General features: G+C 40.8%; 1 protein-coding gene across 4 annotated transcripts; it reads right to left on the bottom strand.

The window, feature by feature from the left end:
* Window positions 1–519: 519 nt before the first annotated feature.
* LOC132955285 (cytohesin-1-like) lies at window positions 520–19371 on the bottom strand. Of its 4 annotated transcripts, none has more exons than XM_061028075.1 (12): window positions 19131–19371; window positions 8791–8873; window positions 5861–5925; window positions 5225–5291; window positions 4814–4932; window positions 3943–4136; window positions 3544–3692; window positions 3023–3134; window positions 2424–2500; window positions 2247–2318; window positions 1474–1628; window positions 520–1396 (listed from the first exon to the last, which is right to left on the bottom strand). In XM_061028075.1, exons 1-12 carry the CDS (start codon window positions 19216–19218, stop codon window positions 1318–1320), a joined length of 1260 nt encoding a protein of 419 aa, XP_060884058.1. In that variant the 5' UTR covers window positions 19219–19371; the 3' UTR covers window positions 520–1317. The 4 variants fall into 4 exon arrangements, with proteins under 4 accessions (XP_060884058.1, XP_060884059.1, XP_060884061.1 ...); XM_061028076.1 differs by lacking the exon at window positions 19131–19371 and adding an exon at window positions 14493–14651; XM_061028078.1 differs by lacking the exon at window positions 19131–19371 and adding an exon at window positions 12043–12432 and having other exon boundaries at window positions 2424–2502; window positions 3022–3134.
* Between the last annotated feature and the right edge of the window lie 1355 nt (window positions 19372–20726).

Genomic DNA, 20726 nt, shown 5'->3' with positions numbered 1-20726 from the left:
GCTTGAAGGCAGCAGCGACCAATTTACATATTGATAGCTTGCGTTTTTTACATCGGGGTTGTTCATACTCTGATTAAAATATATTTTTTTTATCCATATCTTAGAAATGTTGATGGTAGAAGTGCTCAGCGACAGCTCTGCAAGTTTTCACGTGGACGCCCATCATAGAGGGCACAGCTACGACCGCGTTCAGTTTAACTTTAGGAACTCAGACGGAATTTTGAGACAAGACGTTGATCGCAGCCTGAAGCAAGAGAAAAGACCAGATGGTGCACTCGGCGCCGGAATAAAAGGGGTCACCTGGATTATGATACGACTGTTCAAACTCAGGTCGGATTCCATTAACCACACGTCAAAGTGACAAAAACTTTGAATCCAGATTGAAGAGAAACTTATTTGAATTAATTGTTCAGTCCAGACTGTAAAAGTAAAAAAAGCTCGGAGTCACAAATCTAATCTCCCATCACTGGTTGACTTTCGCTTTTGACAAATCCAAAAGAAAAACAAACCAGAGATGAATATTGTTCTGCAAAACGTTTAATGAGAACGGGGAGAAAAACAAACTTTTTTTAACAATAAATTACAAGAAATCTGGATAAATAAATATTTCGCTATTAAAGCATTGCCTTCATTTTTCAGTAACAGTTCTTTGACTCGAGACAAACAGCAGGAAAATCCAAGAAAACAGGCTAAAATAAAAAAAGAAGCATTTTATGGACAAACATTAAAGATTGGGTCCCGGGTGAGAGATGCCTGCACTCGTTTGTTTTCCAGTTATTTTATTCTTCAAGTTTTTTAAATAAATGAGATGGTTTACTTAAAGTCTAGAAAACAGTCCTCAGACGATCAGAATCAGGTCAATCATGAGATAATTTCAGGCTCACGCTCCTGTACGATGAGATTTATCCACCAGCCGCGGCTCCGCCCTTCTTACCGTCACTTTGTGCAGTTTATCAAACGTCATCGGACACACTGACTTTTTGTCCCAGTCAGTTTTACAGCCTGCCCTCTTCTTCATGTTTTAAATGTTTGAGTGGCTGCAGAGACTCGCTCCTCAGCAGACTGAACACTGAGTGTGTATGAAGTGTTTCTGAGGTCAGTCACATTTGAACAGTCCTCACAGCACATTGAAAGAAGAGGACAGCAGAGGGCACTGCAGGAGAGGAGTGCTCAAAAGAAGAAGAAGAAGAAGTCAATGACCAAAAGCCAAATCTGAAGAGAACAAGGTGCTGGTGCTGAAGATGACAGAAGAGCTCCTCTGCAGCAGGTCCAGGAGTTTCAGGTCTACATCCAGTAAAGATTGAATCCTCTGCGGCTCTACAGACCCTTCAGAGACGACACCTTCTTCTTCCGAGCAGCGAGCATCTCGTAAAATGGGTCTTTGCTGATGGCGGCTCTGCAGGTTGGAGATGGAGGGTTAGAAAACAATCAGCATCGTCAACACTGAGACAGAGAGTTTAAAACGAGGCTCACTTCATGCTGTTGATCCACTCTTCTTTCTCCTCTGCTGTCGGGGCGGAGATCCTGTAAAAGGTGTGGTTTCCCTCGACGACGCGGCCGTCTGCCTCCGTCTTGCAGGCTTTGATCACCTGATCTTTGTGGTCTGGGATGAAGAGCTCGAAGCAGTTCTGACCAGGAGAAAAACAGAGTGTTGGAAAGATTTTTAAAAAGATTCAGGAACAAATCTCTAAATAAGTGATCCAGGGGGAAAGGAAGCTGCTCTGTGTCTGATAACACCGGACATATTTATGCAGTATGTTTACCACACCGAGCAGGTTTCATTTTTGCGGTGGAGAATTTTGCATGTCTCATTTTTAGCAGGTTTTTGATTTTTTTGTCAGTTTTATAAAGTTTGGATATATTTACAGTTTTTTTCTCCCCCTATAACAAGATTTTGTTTGTCAGTAGTCTTGGACTTATTAATGCTGAGGTTTTGATTTGCTTCACGGGGGAATAATTTCATGGTAGCTTAAGAAAAAAAGATGTTTTTGAGTTGGGTTTTTGCCTCCAGATGGCTCCTATTTTACTTCTGGAAAGTTCCAGATGTATGATATTTGGCTTCATTAGGTTTTGTTTATGCAAGTTTTTGAACATGACTGATATATATTTGTCTTTTTCTTCCTCCAGATTATTTTTTATGGTGGTTTGAGAGCTTTAAAATTTCCATCCTCTCTTATACAAACGAAAATTAAAGAGCTATCATTGAGAGAGACAAAAAAAACACAGCTACATTGAGCTTTATTTACCGGTTTCTTGGAGTCCTCTACTTCTCGGATACTCAGATTCTCCAGTGGAATAATTCCTCGAGGCTCTTTATCCTGTCCAAGCAGAGGAAAAAATAAAACCAAAATGTGAGAATTCCTACCTGCTTTTATCCAGTATATTTTGTTATGCTGCGATTTATCCAAACAGGAGGAACTTACAGTCGTATATTCAAAGTAGTAGAGGCAGTTATCAGTGAGAATAAACCAGCGTCTCTTCCAGGTTTTCACTCGTCCACCTGAGGGGAGATTACAGCTCGTCTGAGAGTCGGAACAAAAGAACTGAACTTTACATGAAAGCAGCGACACACTGACGCGCAGAGCAGCAGGTTAAAAAGAGCTGACTCATCAAATAGACTAAATCTGAAGGTCAGTGGCCTGCTGTTAGAAACAGATGTGAAACAGCTTTTCTTTATTTTTTTCCACATCTGTGCATAACAGCATTCGGCGCAGGGTGAAAGCAGAAACTATTTTTGCATTTTGAAACCAATGTGCGATGTGAGGGTGAAAGCGTAAAAAAAAAGCAGGAAGGGGAAGAAGCAAAGCAGTGCATTACAGCCGGGGACTTTAAAGGTACATACCTCCTGGAGTCAAAACACATGGAACACAAACAAACAAGAAAAACATTACAAAATGAGAACAACAAAATAAATCTTCAGTTTCTCCTCCCGTCATGTTTTTAAAGTTGCTGTTACAGAGCGAGTCCACTAGAGGGCCCTCCAGCTCACAGTGTCAAATTGATCCTCACTACATGGACGTACCGAGTTTGAGCAGCCATCCCTCTCTGTCAGGGTTGAAGAATGTGTGTGTGAGGTCGTTCCCATCATCCTCGGGGATCTTAAAGGGTTCGTTCTTGATGCTGTCGTAAAGGTTCTGAGGAGAAGGTCGGATAAGGAAGGTGAGAGAGTGATGTACTGAATATCAGCACTGCTGTGATTCAGGGATGGGGCTACAGGTCTCTATATTTGTCTGAAATGATCCTTATCTATAAAATATAGATCATGTTTATTCAGTGAACTGGTGTACTGACTGTGCTGCATTCTTTGAGACAAGGTACCAACAATATTTGATTTATACATAATTACAATCACTGTTCAGTAAATAACTACTCTACTAGTTTCCAGTGTGATTTGGCAGAATGAATCAAGGGCAATAAATCCATGATGTTCCCGTGGTGTTACTTGTTCTGTGCACTTTGTAACTGCCCACATACATTTGAAAAAGCACGATTTGATGTAAGTTGTTTTTTTTTTTTTTTAGCTTGAATCTAAACTCTTCTCACCCTGAGCAGGTCCTCTGGCAGATCTCCTCCTTCGTTGATTCCTCGGTTCATGGCCGTGAATCTCTGAACGGACGGTTTGTCCTTCACGTTTGGGTTGTGTAAGCTGGTGTTTAACATGATCACAGCGAACGACAAAATGTAACACGTATCTGTCGAGAAAAGAACAAAGGGTGTGTACTCCAAGACTTCTATACAAACAACAATTATTCATTTTTTTTAAACTGATTTCAATGTCAAGACAGAAGTTTGAAGTCAAAGGGAAGAATTAAAACAGGAGTGTTTCTGCTCCTTCATATATTCATGTTTGTGGTCAGAACATATGCTGTGAAATAAAGTAATGTTGTTTACTGCACTCTTTTTTTTTGGTGTGTTTTGAACTAAAAGATCCGTCTGCTGTACCTGTGCTCTGGAACACTCCGGGGTTACAGCGACAGTATCTCTGAGCGAACGCCTCCATCATGCGGTCGATCTTCTGAGCCTCACCCGGCAGCCTGAAGCTCCACAGGAACTGCCTGAGGGCCTGGACCAGGTTCAGATCTGTGAACTCGTGCAAGTCCAGGAAGGCGTGCAGAACCTCGATGTTAAAGTCATCTCTGCACGACACGTAGCATCCCACACAAACACACGCCCACGCGCACGCGCACACGAGGGGGAGGAAACAGAAGGAACACAGGATCACCAACTGGACGCAGCTCACCGAGTTGGCAGCTCAAAACATTTGGATGAGATTTCAGATATCAGATAAAAACAGATTAAACGCTGATCTACACATAAGCTCATCTTTTTATATTAATATTGATGAGGCCTGGTTTGTCCTCAGAGCTGCACATGTACAAACATGTACAGCTACGTAAAAAAACAAAGATGAAAAATATTCTCAGCTCATGAGGAGTTTTTCACAGAATATCATTTTAAATTTCACAGTAGGACACGCACAGGAGTACATTAAAGGAGTAATGACTAAATTAAATTTATATGTTTCCAAAAGCTTTGCACAAATTCAAACGAAGCCTAGTTTGAACAAAATGTCAAACTTAGGTTAGAGGTAAGTCTTACTACACACATGATAAACTTTTGGTTTAGATAGCATTTCAAAAACGGTGACTTCCATATTCTGGCTTTAAAGCGCCTCTTCAGAAACTAACTGGTGAAGTCACTGATACTACGTCCATGTTTTATACTTTGAGTTTTCTCTGCTCTGAAATCTCAGAATGTCAGCGGTGGAAAAAAAGGTATTTTATTTTGAAGGAACATCTGCAGTGTCGCTCACCTCTCCCCGAGGTAGTCTCCAATCGCCGTCTTATTGAGCCCTTCACCCTTGTAGAGGAACTGGGCGATGTCGTCACTGGTGTTTTTCAGGAGGGAGCTGTCAATCAGGAAGCGAATCCCCTGAGAGAGACAACCAGCGGAACACAACACAGTCAGTACATCACAACAAAAAAACTACAAAACATATTAACTCCTTTGATGGATCAGAACATGGGAAGAGCTTTTCTTTTGTCCATAGCAAGTGATAACCCTTATTACTCTCATTTTAAATTATTCAATATTTTCTGAGGTTCTATTGTGTTTCACATAAATTCATTGAGGAGGGGAATTGTCATTGACAAAGAAACGCTCTAGTCAGTCTGAGTCAGATCCTTAAACTGTTACATGTAGAATGAGCCTGATTCATTCTCACCTTCTTGGGGTCCATGTTGAACTTCTTCCGGCCTATGGCCATCTGTTTGTTCCTCTGCATACTTTTCCTAAAATGAGACGAAACAGAAAAACAGCTCAGATACATAGACACTGTTGTATTTACACAAAGCCCCCCACTTAAAAAAAAATCTGCTGTTGATTGGTTCATTCATGAGTAAATTATTGTTTAGATTTCCTACAAGCAAGTTCTAGCTTCTCAAACCTGAAGAATCGAGTTTATTCAGAGTTTCTTTTAACAGTAAAGTGAATCTCCTTGAGTGTGGAAATTCATTTTTGACCTTAACAGTCCACTTCAGGAGAAGAAGGTGAAAGCCCCTACAATATAAAGAATTTTGAACATCTTTGGGTTTTGAACTGCCCTGAGCACCTGGAGCTGTCGTTTCTCTATTTCCAGATGAGCATTAAACTAAACAACCCTTCCAATAAACATTTGACAGATTCATGGATAATGTCAACAATTGTTGGTTATAGACATATTTTTTTCTGAGTGTCAGGCAGTTTTGTTTTTTTCAGGTCATTTTTGTGGCAGTGAGTGCACTTCACCTAAAACAAAGGCTGAGTGGACCACAGCTGCCCACACACAGGCACTGAAAAGATTGTTGAAAGGACACTTTACCTCTCTTCAGTCTGACCCAGGCTTTCAATCTCTATGGTCACCTCTACTATCTCATCCTTCAGCCGCTGAGAGCAGACAGTGAAACAGGAGGAGAGAGATGAAACAGAGAGAGGAAGGGAGAAAAAAATAATAACTTAGTTGGTTTTCTTTTGAGCTCAGAAATCAAACAGACATGTTCACGTGTTATTTTTGTGACATCTGACATTCCCCATAAACCTCTGGAGATGCTTTGATCTCGCCGTCAGCACCATGCTTCACACATGGTCGTCTGCTCCAGCTACGCTCTGACCAACACATCCAGACGAGCACTTCTTAAAGACAAGATGACCCAGAAAAAGAAAAAAAAACCCTAAAAGATGCAGACGTGATTCCCTTTCTCTCTCACAGCATGAGTGTTGTGGAACAGCCACCCTCTGCAGAAAATCTTCTCTGGGAGCTGAAGCACCTGTTCTGGGGTCAGCGCCGGCCACCCTTTCTTATGATTCCCTCTCCCCTGCGCTGACCCAGATTTACCCAGCCGGCCTCCCCCCCCCCCCCCCCCCCCCCCCCCCCACCCCCCCCACCTTCGTGACTGGGTGTCGCACTGGAGGGGAGACGGGAGTATGCAGGATCAAAGACTTTGACTGGCTTAGCTGAGCTGCTCCACAGAGCGCAGAGGTTATGAGTGGAAAGAACAGAGGAGAGAAACAGATGGAAAGAAACACTGAGCCCAGCAGAAAAGATAATGAACTGAGATAATTATAGAAGAGAAGGAGACGCGGACGAAGCCTGAGCCTCAGAGTCGAGCTATAATCAACTACAACTCCCTCTGAACGTGTGTGTGTGTGTGTGTGTGTGTGTTAAAAACAGGTAAACAAGGTACATAAGTGCACTTGTCTGGATTCCTCAATGTGGGTTTCCATGGTTACCCTCCCACATAAACAAGCAGCGTCGTCTTTCTCCATTACTGAAATATTGCACGGCTCATTACCCATCAGCCCCCCGGGGCGAGACCTGGCGAGCTTAGAGGAGAAAAGCGCAGAGCGAGCGTCGACCTTGGTAATAAACTCCATCAATCTACTCGCGCAGTGTCGCAGCCTGAAGGCACGTTTGTGTTTTCTAAATGTTCCTCATGTTTTTTTTTTTTTATGTCCAGCTTGCTTACAGTTTTTTTTTTTTAAAGAAATTTAAATAATTAGATACAAAATCTGAAGAATCTTTTGTCAAATCTTTTTCTGAAAGTTGGTTTTGGTGAGGAATGAAAATATCTTCCAGTTGACAAAAGTGTAAAGTTTATATTTGACTCAGTCTGTGCTTTAATTTAACCGTAGAGATTCTGCGGTATAGAAAGTGGACAGTTAGCTTTTCGGCTAGATGTCTTCTTATCTCATCCAGTTTTTTAAAAAGATTTATTTTTGGTCTTTTGTGCCTTTAATAGAAAGACAGGACAGTGGACAGAGCCGGAAATCAGGGAGAGATAGAGAGTAGGGAATGACATGCGGGAAAGGAGCCACATGTTGTTTTTTTAAAACGTTTTTTTATCCATATCTAAGTTTCTATTGTTTGTGAGGATAAGTGGCTCTAAGACAATTTGGAGAAGGGTGTCAATATCTTTTACACAACATGATGCAGAGTCACACCCATTACATTATCATTCATTAAGCCTGATGACACCGATTAATTCCTGTAAATTTCCCCATTGTGGGATAAATAAAGGATTATCTTATCTTAGCTGCAAATTAAAGCAATTTTTCTTAGGAATTAAATCAACACAACAGAATTGACAATATTTGGATTTAATATTTCAGCACATATAAACTCAGTATGTCAACGGTTTCAGTGCATGCGGGATGCACTTAACCTGCAGGTGAAATTGTCGGTGCACAGAATCTGGCAGAATTTGACAGCTTACAAAATACAGAGAAACACGGCAGCATCAGTGTTTGGCAGCTCAATCGGTTAACAAAAAAGGTTGAATGATTGATAAATATTAAGGCTTTGGATTGTTGTGAGCCTCCTCCCACAAACACTGCGTGAACACACACACACACACATCTCAACATTTTGGGTTTTGAAGCCGATGTGAGTTACAATCTTCAACCCCACATGCTGCATGATGATACTTGTGGCTAATGATGAACAAATAGCACATATTTGCCTAATATATCAAAAAACATTAATGATCAACCAAATCATGAGTGTGATGCTAGAGATGGTTTCTTTATCAATTGAACTTCTGTGTAGAATTTCTGCACATGAACATGAAACCAGATTTTCTCCTAACCCAGAAAAAGAGCTGACACAGACAGTGCTGCTCATTTATTTCAGGTTATTTCAACCTGTCCCTACGACAAAGTCAGCTTCAGGAGACACACACACACACACACACACACACAGTATATATATATATACACACACACACACACTGAGACAAACACAGACCATCCCCCTCCATACACTAGCACCCCAGACAAAGACGATCATCCATCGTAAATGTGTACATTAACGCTCCAGTGGTCATATGCCTAGACCCCCTTAGCCCTCGCAACGCACACCTCCCTAGACGCACTGGTCTAGACGTGGAAGTACAAAATCTATTCAAGGACACAGAACTACCTGAACAATGAAGGCGGTTAGACAAAGAGGGAGCAAAGAGGAAAAACACACAATAACCTGTACACTATTGTCATTGCTGCTTATTCCTGAGACCATTCAACTGAAAGGATTAAAGGACCATCACACAATATATAAATAAAAAATGTAGTGTTTCATAAGAACCTGTAAAACAGTTAAACGACCCCTTCGTTAACATTGTTGAAATCTGAAATTTATCATTTTAAAAAGACATGTTTAAAGCACGTCACAGAAGTTTAACTCCAGAACTTTTCAAATGAAAGGTCCTTAAAGCTTGAACAATGTGTGTTTGTGTGTGCATGGGTGTGTTTTTTTACTTGTATGTCGTGCAGTAGCTCTTGTTTTCTGCGGCGGATGCTTTCCAGCTCCTGTCTCTCCTCTGGACTGAGGTCATCAGGCACTGAAGAGAGAAGCACATGCAGCACTCAGATACAAAGATCAAATATTCTCTCCTACACACTAAGTACGCAAACACAACAACACACACAAGCACAAGGGAGATGAGTGACCTGAGAGTCCCAGTGCTCGGACTCACTATGGCAACATAAGATTTGAGCATCCAGAATATCTTCCAGCATCAGAAGCCCGAAGTGGAGGGTGAAATGAAATCCCTGCGTCATACTGAAGTATGAACACAGACACACAAGACACACACATACACTCATATACACACACAAGATGAAACAGGATGACTTTGAGTCATAATACAACAGACGAGAGTCCATTAAGGAAAGGGAATTAAAAGACACAATGCATTTTTTTAATATATATATTTAAGTTGGATCTTAGAACATCAGAAAATATAGGTAGAGGCTTCATTCTTCATTCAAGGTCGTCCAAATACTGAAAAAAAGTTTTCAGATTGTTGTTTTCAAATGGATAAAAATTTTGACAAAGATCCCGATGCCTAAACATTAATAACTTCACCGTCTTCCACAGCATCCAAGGGGGCAATTTGGTGGAAATGAACCAGTTATTTTGGTCAATATTGAGATCACACTTATTCAACCCAAGTACTCAAGAGAGATAAATCAAGAGAGACTCTTAATGATTCATTTTTCCTGTAGACGATAGATTTCAATGATCTTTCAATAATATTCAGGCAACAAGCCAAGTTTGAATAAAATACAAAAAAACTTTTATTATTGCTTTAAACTTGTTTTTTCTCCAAAAACATGTTCGAGTAAGAAACCGAGAGACTCGACTCTAGAAAGAAGAAAAGAAAAAACACGTACATATAAATGATTTGTAACGCTTAAGACAATGGACAGAATGAACGCGTAACTGTTAAATGTGCTCTACTCTGTGTTGGCAAACAGTTCTACAGCACTGACACAGGACCACTGACAGTTCAACATACTGAGGCAGATACAGTCCAATATGCTTTAATTACAGCATTAGATCTCTTGACTTGCAAAAATCGTTGCTTTCTAATAAAATATTTCTTATTCCATTTCAGTCTGATTTTAAAGCACACACATAAAACATGTCTTATCTTCAAAAAGAAAGAAGACAACAGGATAAGAAATGAGAGATCGATGAGAGAACAAAAGCTGCTGTGTTCAACAGGAGATAGAGAAATCTTTTTTGATTTTTAATCTTTTTTAAACTTCAAACAAAACAATTTTCTAATGAAAATAACTCATTAAACGTTTTAGTCTTACTGTACCTGTTGAGCTCATAAGGCCATCCAGCCTTACTTTTCTTACTCAGACACAACTGTACGTGACCACATGTGTGTTCTGATAGAACAGACAGACACACATGAAGTCTGCAGAGAGGTGATAAGATGAGGAGTGAAATAAATGTGGTTTTTCTTGAGAACACTTGTGTGTGAAAAAAGAAACGGTTTGCTTCCAGATATGAGAGAGAGCATCATGTAAAGTTACCTCTCTGGTCTGCATATTCTCGGGTTAACATTTTCCAATATTACACCTCTGACTACAATAACTGATATTCCTCTCCAGTTTTATTTAATTAAAACAAACCTTAACCACGAGTTACCAAGTTCTGCATTGATACAACTATACAAAGAACCCAGAGGGCGTTTTTGTTTTTTGTTGATATTTAACTAAATTAAAAGCACATTTCACATGATGATACACTGTCTAGAATGAACCACTGTCTGCTCTGCTGTCACGCTCGTCTTCATGTGCTGCACAGTGCTGAGAGTATTTTAACAATAGAGTTAGAGCATGCTCCGTTGGCAAAGTAAAATAATTGCATTATTATGTTTTAATCAACCCAAGTGTCGTTAACTGCATTTTATGATCAGTTTTTGCAACAAAGAATATAAAGGAACTTTTCGACAAATACATACATATCTTTGATAGGCCCATGTCAGGCAATTATTCACATTTTGGGGATTTTTTGTTTAGAATGGCTAAAACTCTTAAACTATTTTGTTGATAAGTAGTAAATTAAGTGACTATTTTTCAGCTTGACATACGTACATTTAATAGTTTTATAATCTATATTGTAGGCTCTACAAAAATGTTTAAAAAGACCAACTGAGGGGCGCTGGTGGCACAGTGGTTAGTGCGTGCGCCCCATGTACGGAGGCTGTCGTCTCAAGCGGGCGGCCCGGGTTCACATCCCACCCGTGGCTTCTTTCCCGCATGTCATTCCCCACTCTCTCGCTCTCTCTCCCTGATTTCCGACTCTATCCACTGTCCTGTCTCTCCATTAAAGGCATAAAAAGCCCAAAAATAAATCTTTTACACAATGGATGAAAAGCTCCAGAAAGAGGACATTTCTTCGTCAAACTGTTTGAAAGACTTTCTCATGACAGTTAGGCAAATTAAGAGAAGCCTAAGGTGTTGTGACAGGTGCCAACAGCCTCGATACCGATACCGTTTACATACTGCAGACTGTGCTGCATTCCCTCATAGTACACACACACACACACACACACACACACACACAAAAAAAACTCAGCCTACAGAGAGAGGTTTAAGTAGGCCAGAGCAGCAGCTCTCTCATTATAAACCTTATGGGACAAGAATAAACTCCCATTGTGAGAACAGAGGCAGTGAAACTGGCATTCAGGCACACTTCCTCTCTCTGTCTGTTAAAGAGAGGACATAGATTTATTTATTTATGATACCTTATGAAACATATGATCATGTGCTCAATCATAAACAGAGTACACACATTCTGATGCAATACCAACATGCCTCTCTGGGCTCCTGAACCAGCTGCACTGCATAGTCTCCAGGTCACCGAGTGTGTGTTTGTGTTGGTAGGTAACGGGACACCTTGCCGTAGCAATGCTGCAGATGACCAGCTGCTATGGACAACCAACATACTCACGCTTAAAGTTACCTCTCTATCCATCTACCGTCAAACTCTGGTTTAAAAGTTAAGCAACACTTTACATCCTGTGCAGGCACAATTCAGAGATAACAAAACCACACGTAGTTTCTGGCAGCTTTCTCAAGAAGACGTGACGACACAGTACACGCACAAACACTCATTCAGATAAATTTCTGCATAACAGCTCAAATGCAGAAGTTATGATGACGCACAGAACACCTACACGATTTGTGTAATAATCCTGAGGCTCCTACCAGAGAAAGCTTCTGTCTGATGAGTGGACTCACCCCTGGTCTCAGTGTGGCCAGAGACACCCAGTTCTATTCTGTTTATTCAGGAGTTTGATTCTCGCTCCAGGTACTTTTATAGCTCCTCCATTTCCAGTCAACAATTCCAGTACAAAAATTCCCGTTTGCTGCAGTCCAGTCTGGCACCTCCAACAACACAAAAATAATCCAGGACTGCCAAAGCCCTCCAATCCCAATCCTGTGGTCCTCTGGTGCAGCCTCCCTGCTCCTTAATCCTCAGGCTCTCATTCCAGCAGAGGGGAGACAGGAGGGGAGAGGGCCTTCAGCTAAAATTAGGATGAGTGTGTTTGAGAAGTGTGTCTGTGTGTGTGTGAGGGTGTGTGGGGGGAAAAACCCTTGAACTCTCATCTTGCTTTCCCCCACTCCTCCCTCTGTCCAGCTTGACTCCTCCCACTCAATATGAGCACATCACAAAGACAGGCTCCCCCGCGTGGACACCGGTGTCCATGAAAGGGAGAGACGGAGAGAGGGGATGGGGAGGTGCAGTTTTGCGTCGTCTTCAAAACAGTGATAAAGAGGGCGGAGCAAAACACGAAGTTGACTCACCAACTTTGGATGCGAGTCACAAACCAAATGCAACATATACAAAAACGCCTTTTCTGCGCATGCATTCCTGAAAATTTCAGGACAGGCTGCTCTGACAACTTCCTAACTTGCCAGTTCACATAACACCTGTCAGTGGGGGTCTGGAGACAGGACACGATGTAAAGTTGAGAATGCAGAAATAGCACACAAAGCCACAGAGCCTTTCAGTTCCTCATCTTCTGAAGTTTTTTTTATGTGTTAAAAAAGAAATATTACAAATAAATCTAGAAAGAAAGCCCAACGCTATAAAGACAGTGTTTGCCTATATTTACATGTAATTGAATGTATCCACAGTATCAAAGATATAGGAAAAATTGTTAAGTCAAATTAGAAAAAATATTTTCCATTTTCATCATGCACTTCATCCCGAGTTTTGTGTATGTGTGAAAACACCATTAACAACAGCTTCTGTTCTGGTGAGATTAAATCTAGGTTGACAGATGTGTGGGCTTTCGGGTGGCGTTTCTGTTTACTTCTATTGGGGGGGGGGGGGAGAAGCACCTGATGTCATATTCTGGTGCCAGCAAGTTGCGAATGTTCCTGTCGAGTAAATAAACAAAGCCGGCCCATCAGCCGGGCTTCTGCACGGTGTTATTAAGGAACCTCTGTGATAAATGTGATACTTCTAACCACTAGCATGGCAGCTGACCCAGGACCTGAGGCAAAGTTTGGCAACAATATAATATTCATTTGCACATTGAGAGATTTAGTGTCTGCCGCTGTTTACATGGTCATAATAGTCCATTTAAGCACTCACAAGGCCGTAATTGTCCGTTTATATTCCCCCCCTGTCCCGTGGAGAACAAGATTCACAGAGTGATATAATCAGGCGGTTCTGTTACTAAAAAAAAAAAAAACCCTGGTGACTGATTACATTCACACAAGGACAAAGTGTGACTTCACACAGAAAAAGAGAAACACCCGTTCCACTGACGAAGGAGAAATGAACTAAAGGACGTTCTTGAGCTTCTCGCTCAGGGTGAAGTGTCGCTCAGGTGGGGCAAACGAGTTAGAAATCACTGTTATTGTGGGGGGGAAAAAAACTATGAAAAGCTACCTGAACTTGTGGAAGTCTTGACCACTTTTAATAGCTTTTCCATACCTGACAGAATAAGCGCAATTTGTTTTTACAGGTTTTTCCTTCCTGACATCCTGTAGGCGTTGCTCCATCTATCAGAGGAAACAGGGCAGTCGTGAAGAAGAAGCTGATTTATGATCTAAGTTAATTGTGTGTGTGTGTGTGTGTGTGTGTGTGTTGTGTTTTTAGAGCAAATTTCCCCTTTCCCTGTAGTGACTTTCTAGTCTCTCCAAACCATTTATTACAGACTTTGTCAAAAGTCTTGGGTCACAGTCAGTTTGGAAAGTGCATGCAGCCAAGTCAACTAGTAATTTTGAGGGCAATCCCTCCATTTCATTCCAATAAAAGAGTGCATTGATCGTATTTATAGACACATGAACTATATAGTGCTGCCCAGTAAGCACAACCCCCCCCCCCCCCCCCCCCCCCCCCCCCCCCCCCCCCCCCCCCCCCCATGAGGTCTGGCCTCAATCCAGATTAATAATAATGGATCTCTTGTGCAGGAATATAAAGCCTGCCAAAGAGCATTTAACCAAGCAGTCAGATAAGGACTTGTTGCTTTCTCTCTTCTGAATGGAAAAAAACAACCCCACACACTCCATAATGTGTTTTAAAGACGTGAATCAGTATTTACGTTAGCGTTAGACAAAGTTACGTTAGTTAACCAGCTAGCTTAACCTGGTTAGCCGCTAAGTTAGCCACTGTTCACCGTGAGAACATAAAGCAAACTTACCAACTCCGTCTTCGGACTTTAAAACCATGGCTGTGCTGTTTGTCAACGACCGGTTTAGGAAGCTTTTTCCGCCTCAAAGTTTATCTGAGGGTCGAAAGGTATCGGTAGGCTATGCGTTTCTCGGTTACCGTTAGACTGGCATTTGATGACAACTGTCCGCTGTGGGACAGCCGGTGTTGGAGCAGGATGACGGAGGCGGGGCTTCAAGCGCAGCAGCCAATCAGAGAGGGGTTAAGTGCAAACAGACTTCTCTATCTATAATTATCTGTCTGTCTGTCTGTCTATCAATCTATCCATCTATCCATCTATCTATTTATCTATCTATCTATTTATCAATCTATCTATCTATCTATCTATCTATCTATCTATCTATCTATCTATCTATCTATCTATCTATCTATCTATCCATCTATCTGTCTATCTATCTATCTATCATCTATCCATCTATCTATCTATTTATCTATCTATCTGTCTATCTATCTATCTATCTATCTATCTATCTATCCATCTATCCGTCTATCTATCTATCTATCTATCATCTATCCATCTATCTGTCTATCTATCTATCTATCTATCTATCTATCTATCTATCTATCTATCTATCCATCTATCTGTCTATCTATCTATCTATCTATCCATCTATCTGTCTATCTATCTATCTATCTATCTATCTATCTATCTATCCATCTATCTATCTATCTATCCATCTATCTATCTATCTATCCGTCTATCTATCTATCTATCTATCTATCTATCTATCTATCTATCTATCTATCTATCTATCTATCTATCTATCATCTATCCATCTATCTATCTATTTGTCTATCTATCTATCTATCATCTATCCATCTATCTATCTATTTATCTATCTATCTATCTATCTATCTATCTATCTATCTATCTATCTATCTATATATCTATCTATCTATCTATCTATCTATTTATCTATCTATTTATCTATCTATCTATCTATTTATCTATCTATCTATCTCTCTATTTATCTATCTATTTATCTATCTATCTATCTATCTATCTATCTATCTATTTATCTATCTATTTATCTATCTATCTATCTATCTATCTATCTATCTATCTATCTATCTATCTATCTATCTATTTATCTATCTATCTATCTCTCTATTTATCTATCTATCTATCTATCTATCTATCTATCTATCTATCTATCTATCTATCTATCTATCTATTTATCTATCTATCTATCTATCTATTTATCTATCTCTCTATCTCTCTATTTATCTATCTCTCTATCTCGACCTCGAGATTACATTTTGAATGCTCCTCATTCCCAAGGGAAAGAATGAAAAGAACAAAAATGTCAGTGTCTATCAGTAATTGTCTGTAACTGCAAGCTTACAAATCAGTTTTCTCAGTCGCTTTGGTACATTTCTCAGATCAGAATTGAAATTGTTTTGTCATTTGGCCTTGGGAAATGTGTAAATGTTCTTTATAAAGTCCTAACACTCCACCTAGTGTGTCAATCAATGTGTGTATAAACTAAAGTGATAAAAGTTTTGGCTAAAGGACAGACTCTTCTCCTCATCTAGAAAGAATGAATGACTCAACAAGAAAGTAATAAAAAATAACAACATTCAAAGTAATATCCCTCACCAGCTGGAGAAGATCGACAAATTTATTTATTTAAATGGGTGTGAGGAGCGACGAGGCAGTTTTGATATGGAGGATGGGTGGCTTTTGTGTTATGCAGAGAGGAAGGGAGAGGAGAGGATGCAGGGAAGGATAGAGGAAAAGAGGGCAGAGGATTGCAGCTGTGAGCTTGAATCAGCGCTTTATTCAGAATTTGGACACACCAAAAACAGGATATGCTGAGAAAGGGGAGAGGGAACAACTGCTGCAATGTAGTTTAAAGGGTCAGATCACCAAAATACAGACAATATATTCTCATCCTCTGATGAGTAACAAGCAGGGAATAGTTTTTATTTGGTCTTTTTTCTTTGGTAGAAAGAAGTTTAAAAGAAAGCTGTTGAAAGAGCGGGCTGGAGATTATTTAAAGAAAAGGGATTGTGAAATGAAAAGTGTTTTTTAATGTAGTTTTCACCGTCATGAAAGCCTTTTCCCCTCCATTGAATTGTTGTGGAGGCAAGACATTCTCAAAAACTAACTGCAACCAACAACCAGGACAGATTTTACTTTAATTATCTGTACGACTATAGACAGTGTAGGAGTCTGAACTTCTTCATAAAAAGGATGCAGAAGTTGCACCACCATAGCTGTTTTGGTTTTTCTTCAGAAATGTTGTTATGTTTTCTTTGTTTTAAGGAAATCCTGAAAGGCATGTCACCACTTCTTTACTGTAAAAGATTTATGAAAAGCATGTTTTTCTATTCAAAGGGCACCCTGGAGAGTCCACCGAGTTTTTCTCCTCTGGAAGTGAACGCTGGAGGGCACTGCGTTATATTTCTCCACTGGAAGGCTGGAACATCCTGGAGGCATGATTTCATCATTTCTGCACTGGAAGTATTAACGGGCAACCTGGAGGGCACCTATTGACATTTTCTCCACTGTAAAGACCCCTGGAAGCCACGACGTGATGTTGTCTCTACTAAAAGTGTAACCTGAAGCCATCCAACTATGTTTTCTCCATAGAAGGACACTCTAGAGCGAGGGGTTCCCAAACTTTTCAGGTCGTGACCCCCAAAATGAGGGTGACAGAAACCCCCCCACTGTTCTTTAAGGTGGTTAGTTAGGTATGTAACGTAGCCACAGCCACGCACACACTAATAAACCTATCCAAAAACTAGGAACACAAAATAATACAACAGCCTTAAAACAATAAAAAATTTACACATTAATTTCTTTTTATAATTGATTCTGTCTTATATGACATTCGACTACTTTTTGTATATTTACAAAATATGTTTTTTTTTTTTTTTAAATGATTTTTAATTTTTTATGGAAAGCATCTTGCGACCCCCCTCTTGGTGGCTGGCGACCCCCACTTTGGGAACCACTGCTCTAGAGGGCACATAATCACATTTTCGGGTACCTGAATGGCACTCTCTTTTCCTTCAGAGGGGCCTCTAGAGCAGTTGGCCTCAGGACCCTCCACCAACTCCTTCATGAAAAAGATGTGACCTACAATTTCAGATTTATTTTTTTTCAATCATTCTGAATTTATTTGAATGAAAAATAGAGCAATTTGGACCTCGGACGTGATAGAACAGAGAAACTGAACGAAACAAAACGTTTTTTAAAAGTGCTTTTCGACACAATTTTTCTTCCAGGCACAACTTCGCGATCCCACTTTTGGGTCCAGAACCACCATTTGAGAACCACAGCTCTAGAGGGTGCTTTACAACATATTTTTACTACCCCCTCAGCTGAAAGAACATCCTTGACACAGTTTCTTAATCACGGTTGCACAACTTACAAAGGCAACCCTGGAGGACAGGTTTGCACATTTTCTTCAATAGACGGGCAACATCGTGGGGCAGGGTCAAGTTTTCTGCACTCGAGAGGGAATCTCAAGAACACGCTTCATCACGTTTTCTTCAATTGAAAAGCACTTTTCTGCTTTCTCCATTTAAGGTGCACCCATAGGGGGCAGTCCAGTGGCTGGCTATCCCTGGGGGCCCTTGTGACAATTTGTCCACCAGAATGGGCAACCTATAGGGCATTTTATCAAGTTTCTCCTCTACCCTCTTGAAGGCACATCATCATGTTTTCTAGGGTAGGGGTAAGACTGGACGTTTTCTCCACTGACAGGGCAGTCACAGGGTCATGTACCCTCTTCCTCTGAGATTATACTAGCATGACTGTTTCCACTAGAGCTGACAGTGAACCATCACTATGAATTTATCTTCATAGGAAAGAACATTATGACCTCTTTATAAAATGATCTGCTTAACAGCTAAAGGGTGAACCAGTGAAAGCATCACTGTTACAGCGGGCTTGAGGCAAAAGTTACAGAAATGATGAAGTGGAGAGGAAATAGAGGGGGAAGTACGGCTTCAGAAAATCGGGTCATAAAATCAGGATAGGAAATGGAAATAACCTGGGTAAGCACCTCGCCGCTTTATTGTGTGAGATTTTGAATGACGACATCTTCATGAAATGAAAGCACCTGCTCTGACGGAGAGAGAGCAGTGGGCAGAGATGGAGATTACCGCTCCACGCAAGCGGCACCCACTGAGGAGAAGGACTGTGGAGTGTAGACAGGATGATAGGGTGTGCATCATGTTCTTGAAACAAGACCTCGATAACGGGCACAGTTTGCCTGACTCGTGTCTGCTGCCGCAACTCAGAAATGTCAAAAACACAGCATGGCACACTCTCTCTCACACACACACACACACACACCTCAAAGTGCTGCTTGTCTTGAAAACCTAACAGGGAATCACCACGGCAACTGAACACTTTTAGCACTATGCACCAGTCTCTCCATGTCTCACTGTTTGTCTGTTTTCATACCAAGAGTCAAATAAACGCAGTAGACATGTCATAAGTAACACCTTATTCTCAACACAATTTTCTAATAAATAATTTAAGAGAAGTTTTAACAGAACTCTAAATCGGGTTGTAAACCTACAGTTTCAGCTTTTCTGAGATAACAATAAAAAAAAAAAAAAAACATGTTTATTTCTTGAAACACGCTCTTACCTGTGGCCGCAGCAGGTGCCCCTGGTCGTACCGACGGACAGAGAAATGCCTGGAAACTGGAGGCACACAGCTCGCTCACAGTCCCCATCACAACACAGTGTATTCGGGAGTGCGTTGGCCAAAAAGAGCTCAGAGATATCGAGATCCTCTCAGCATCTCTTTGCTTTACTGCCCCTCATGTTGACATCACCCTTTGGTTGAGAACGAGTCCAAATCAGCAACAGGTTCTTTTAAAAAAAAAAAAAGAAAACTCTGGCTTTTAGCGTCTCCTCTCCCGGCTGCCACCAGACTCTGACAGACTCTCAGTAAAAAAAAAAAAAACAGCCTTCCCTCTCACACTCTCTCCTCCCTCCCTGCTCTCCTTCACACTCTTGACCTCTCTCCTGAATCCAGACTCACACGCACGCCACACTTCAACTTGTTTTTGCACGAAAAATCTGACACTTTTATCATCCTACATGTTAATGGAAGTTAAAAAAAAATATTTTTATAAGGAGACATTCATCAGTTGTAGAGACGCCCGCCCACTGCTGTGTCACTTTCAACAGTTGTTGAGTATTCTTGGTTGTGATGACAAATGTACACACACACATGCTCAAAACCTTCAGTCCTCCTGTTTCACACCCACACACATATATCAGAGTCCAGCATAGTTTAGTCAGAGCTGAATACATACTGTATGTTGTATATCAGCTGTGTTAAATAAATAAACACCCTCTTTTGAGTGAAAAATAGCACAGTGGTAAAATACTGGTACATGTAGGCTAGTCGGGGGGGGGGGGGGGGGGGGACTCTTTATTTTCATTATATAAAAGAACACAATGAAAATTAGCTTTAGTTAAAACGCACCAAGACTGATGTAATTCTTATGAAATTCGACAGAAACTAATTAGCCATTTTCAGATTGTGATTCAGTAGCGCTTTAACTAAGCTCCACATACACACACACTGAGACATGCACACACACACACACACACACGGTGCTGTTCTCCCCCCCCCTCTGTTTCCGCAGATCCCATCTCACCCCTGTAACGCCTCTGTCACTATACCTTGAAGCCTCTGTGACCTTCACCGTGAAGGCGAGACGTCACTGGGACTTAAATATGGACGCCTTTTCGATTGTTAAAAGACTGTTTAAGATTTGAAACAGATGTCTTAAAGCTCTCGTGAATCTCTATCTGGTTATGAAACAGACGCCTCTTTATGAGCTACCGAAGCAAATAAGACCGTCAGCGACAACACTGATTGTTTCTATATTGTTATTTCATAATAAAACGCTGACATCGGGGAGGTTTCAGTCTATGTGATAAGAAAACAGGCTCTTTTTTTTTTTCATATTTTCAGAGATTCTCATTGAGTGACATATTTATGACTGTTAAAAGAATCAGGAAGAGATTTTGCCTCAGAAAACACAACTTACACATGAACGGAGCAAGATAAGCACTTTATCTACAGGGGGCGCCAAAATCAACCCAAATCGGAAGTTCCTCACAGGAGCTTTAGGAGTTGAATGAAAGAAGAAGATCAGCAGGGAGCTTTGCTGTTATTGAAGGTTAAAGGTGACACAAAAGCCAGAACAGTGCCTTCTTAAGTTAC

The sequence above is a fragment of the Labrus mixtus genome, chromosome 21, assembly GCF_963584025.1.
Source record: "Labrus mixtus chromosome 21, fLabMix1.1, whole genome shotgun sequence".
Taxonomy (NCBI): domain Eukaryota; kingdom Metazoa; phylum Chordata; class Actinopteri; order Labriformes; family Labridae; genus Labrus; species Labrus mixtus.
This window is presented reverse-complemented; position numbering and strand designations above follow the sequence as displayed.

Bases quoted from the DNA above. Each gene is read 5' to 3' on its own strand.
- LOC132955285 (XM_061028075.1), bottom strand. From the start codon at position 19,218: ATGGGGACTGTGAGCGAGCTGTGTGCCTCCAGTTTCCAGGCATTTCTC. The intron at 4,137-4,813 runs GTGAGCGACACT...CGTGTCGTGCAG, and splicing joins GGAGACTACCTCGGGGAGAG to AGATGACTTTAACATCGAGG. The intron at 2,319-2,423 runs GTAAGTTCCTCC...CTGCTTGGACAG, and splicing joins ACTACTTTGAATATACGACT to GATAAAGAGCCTCGAGGAAT.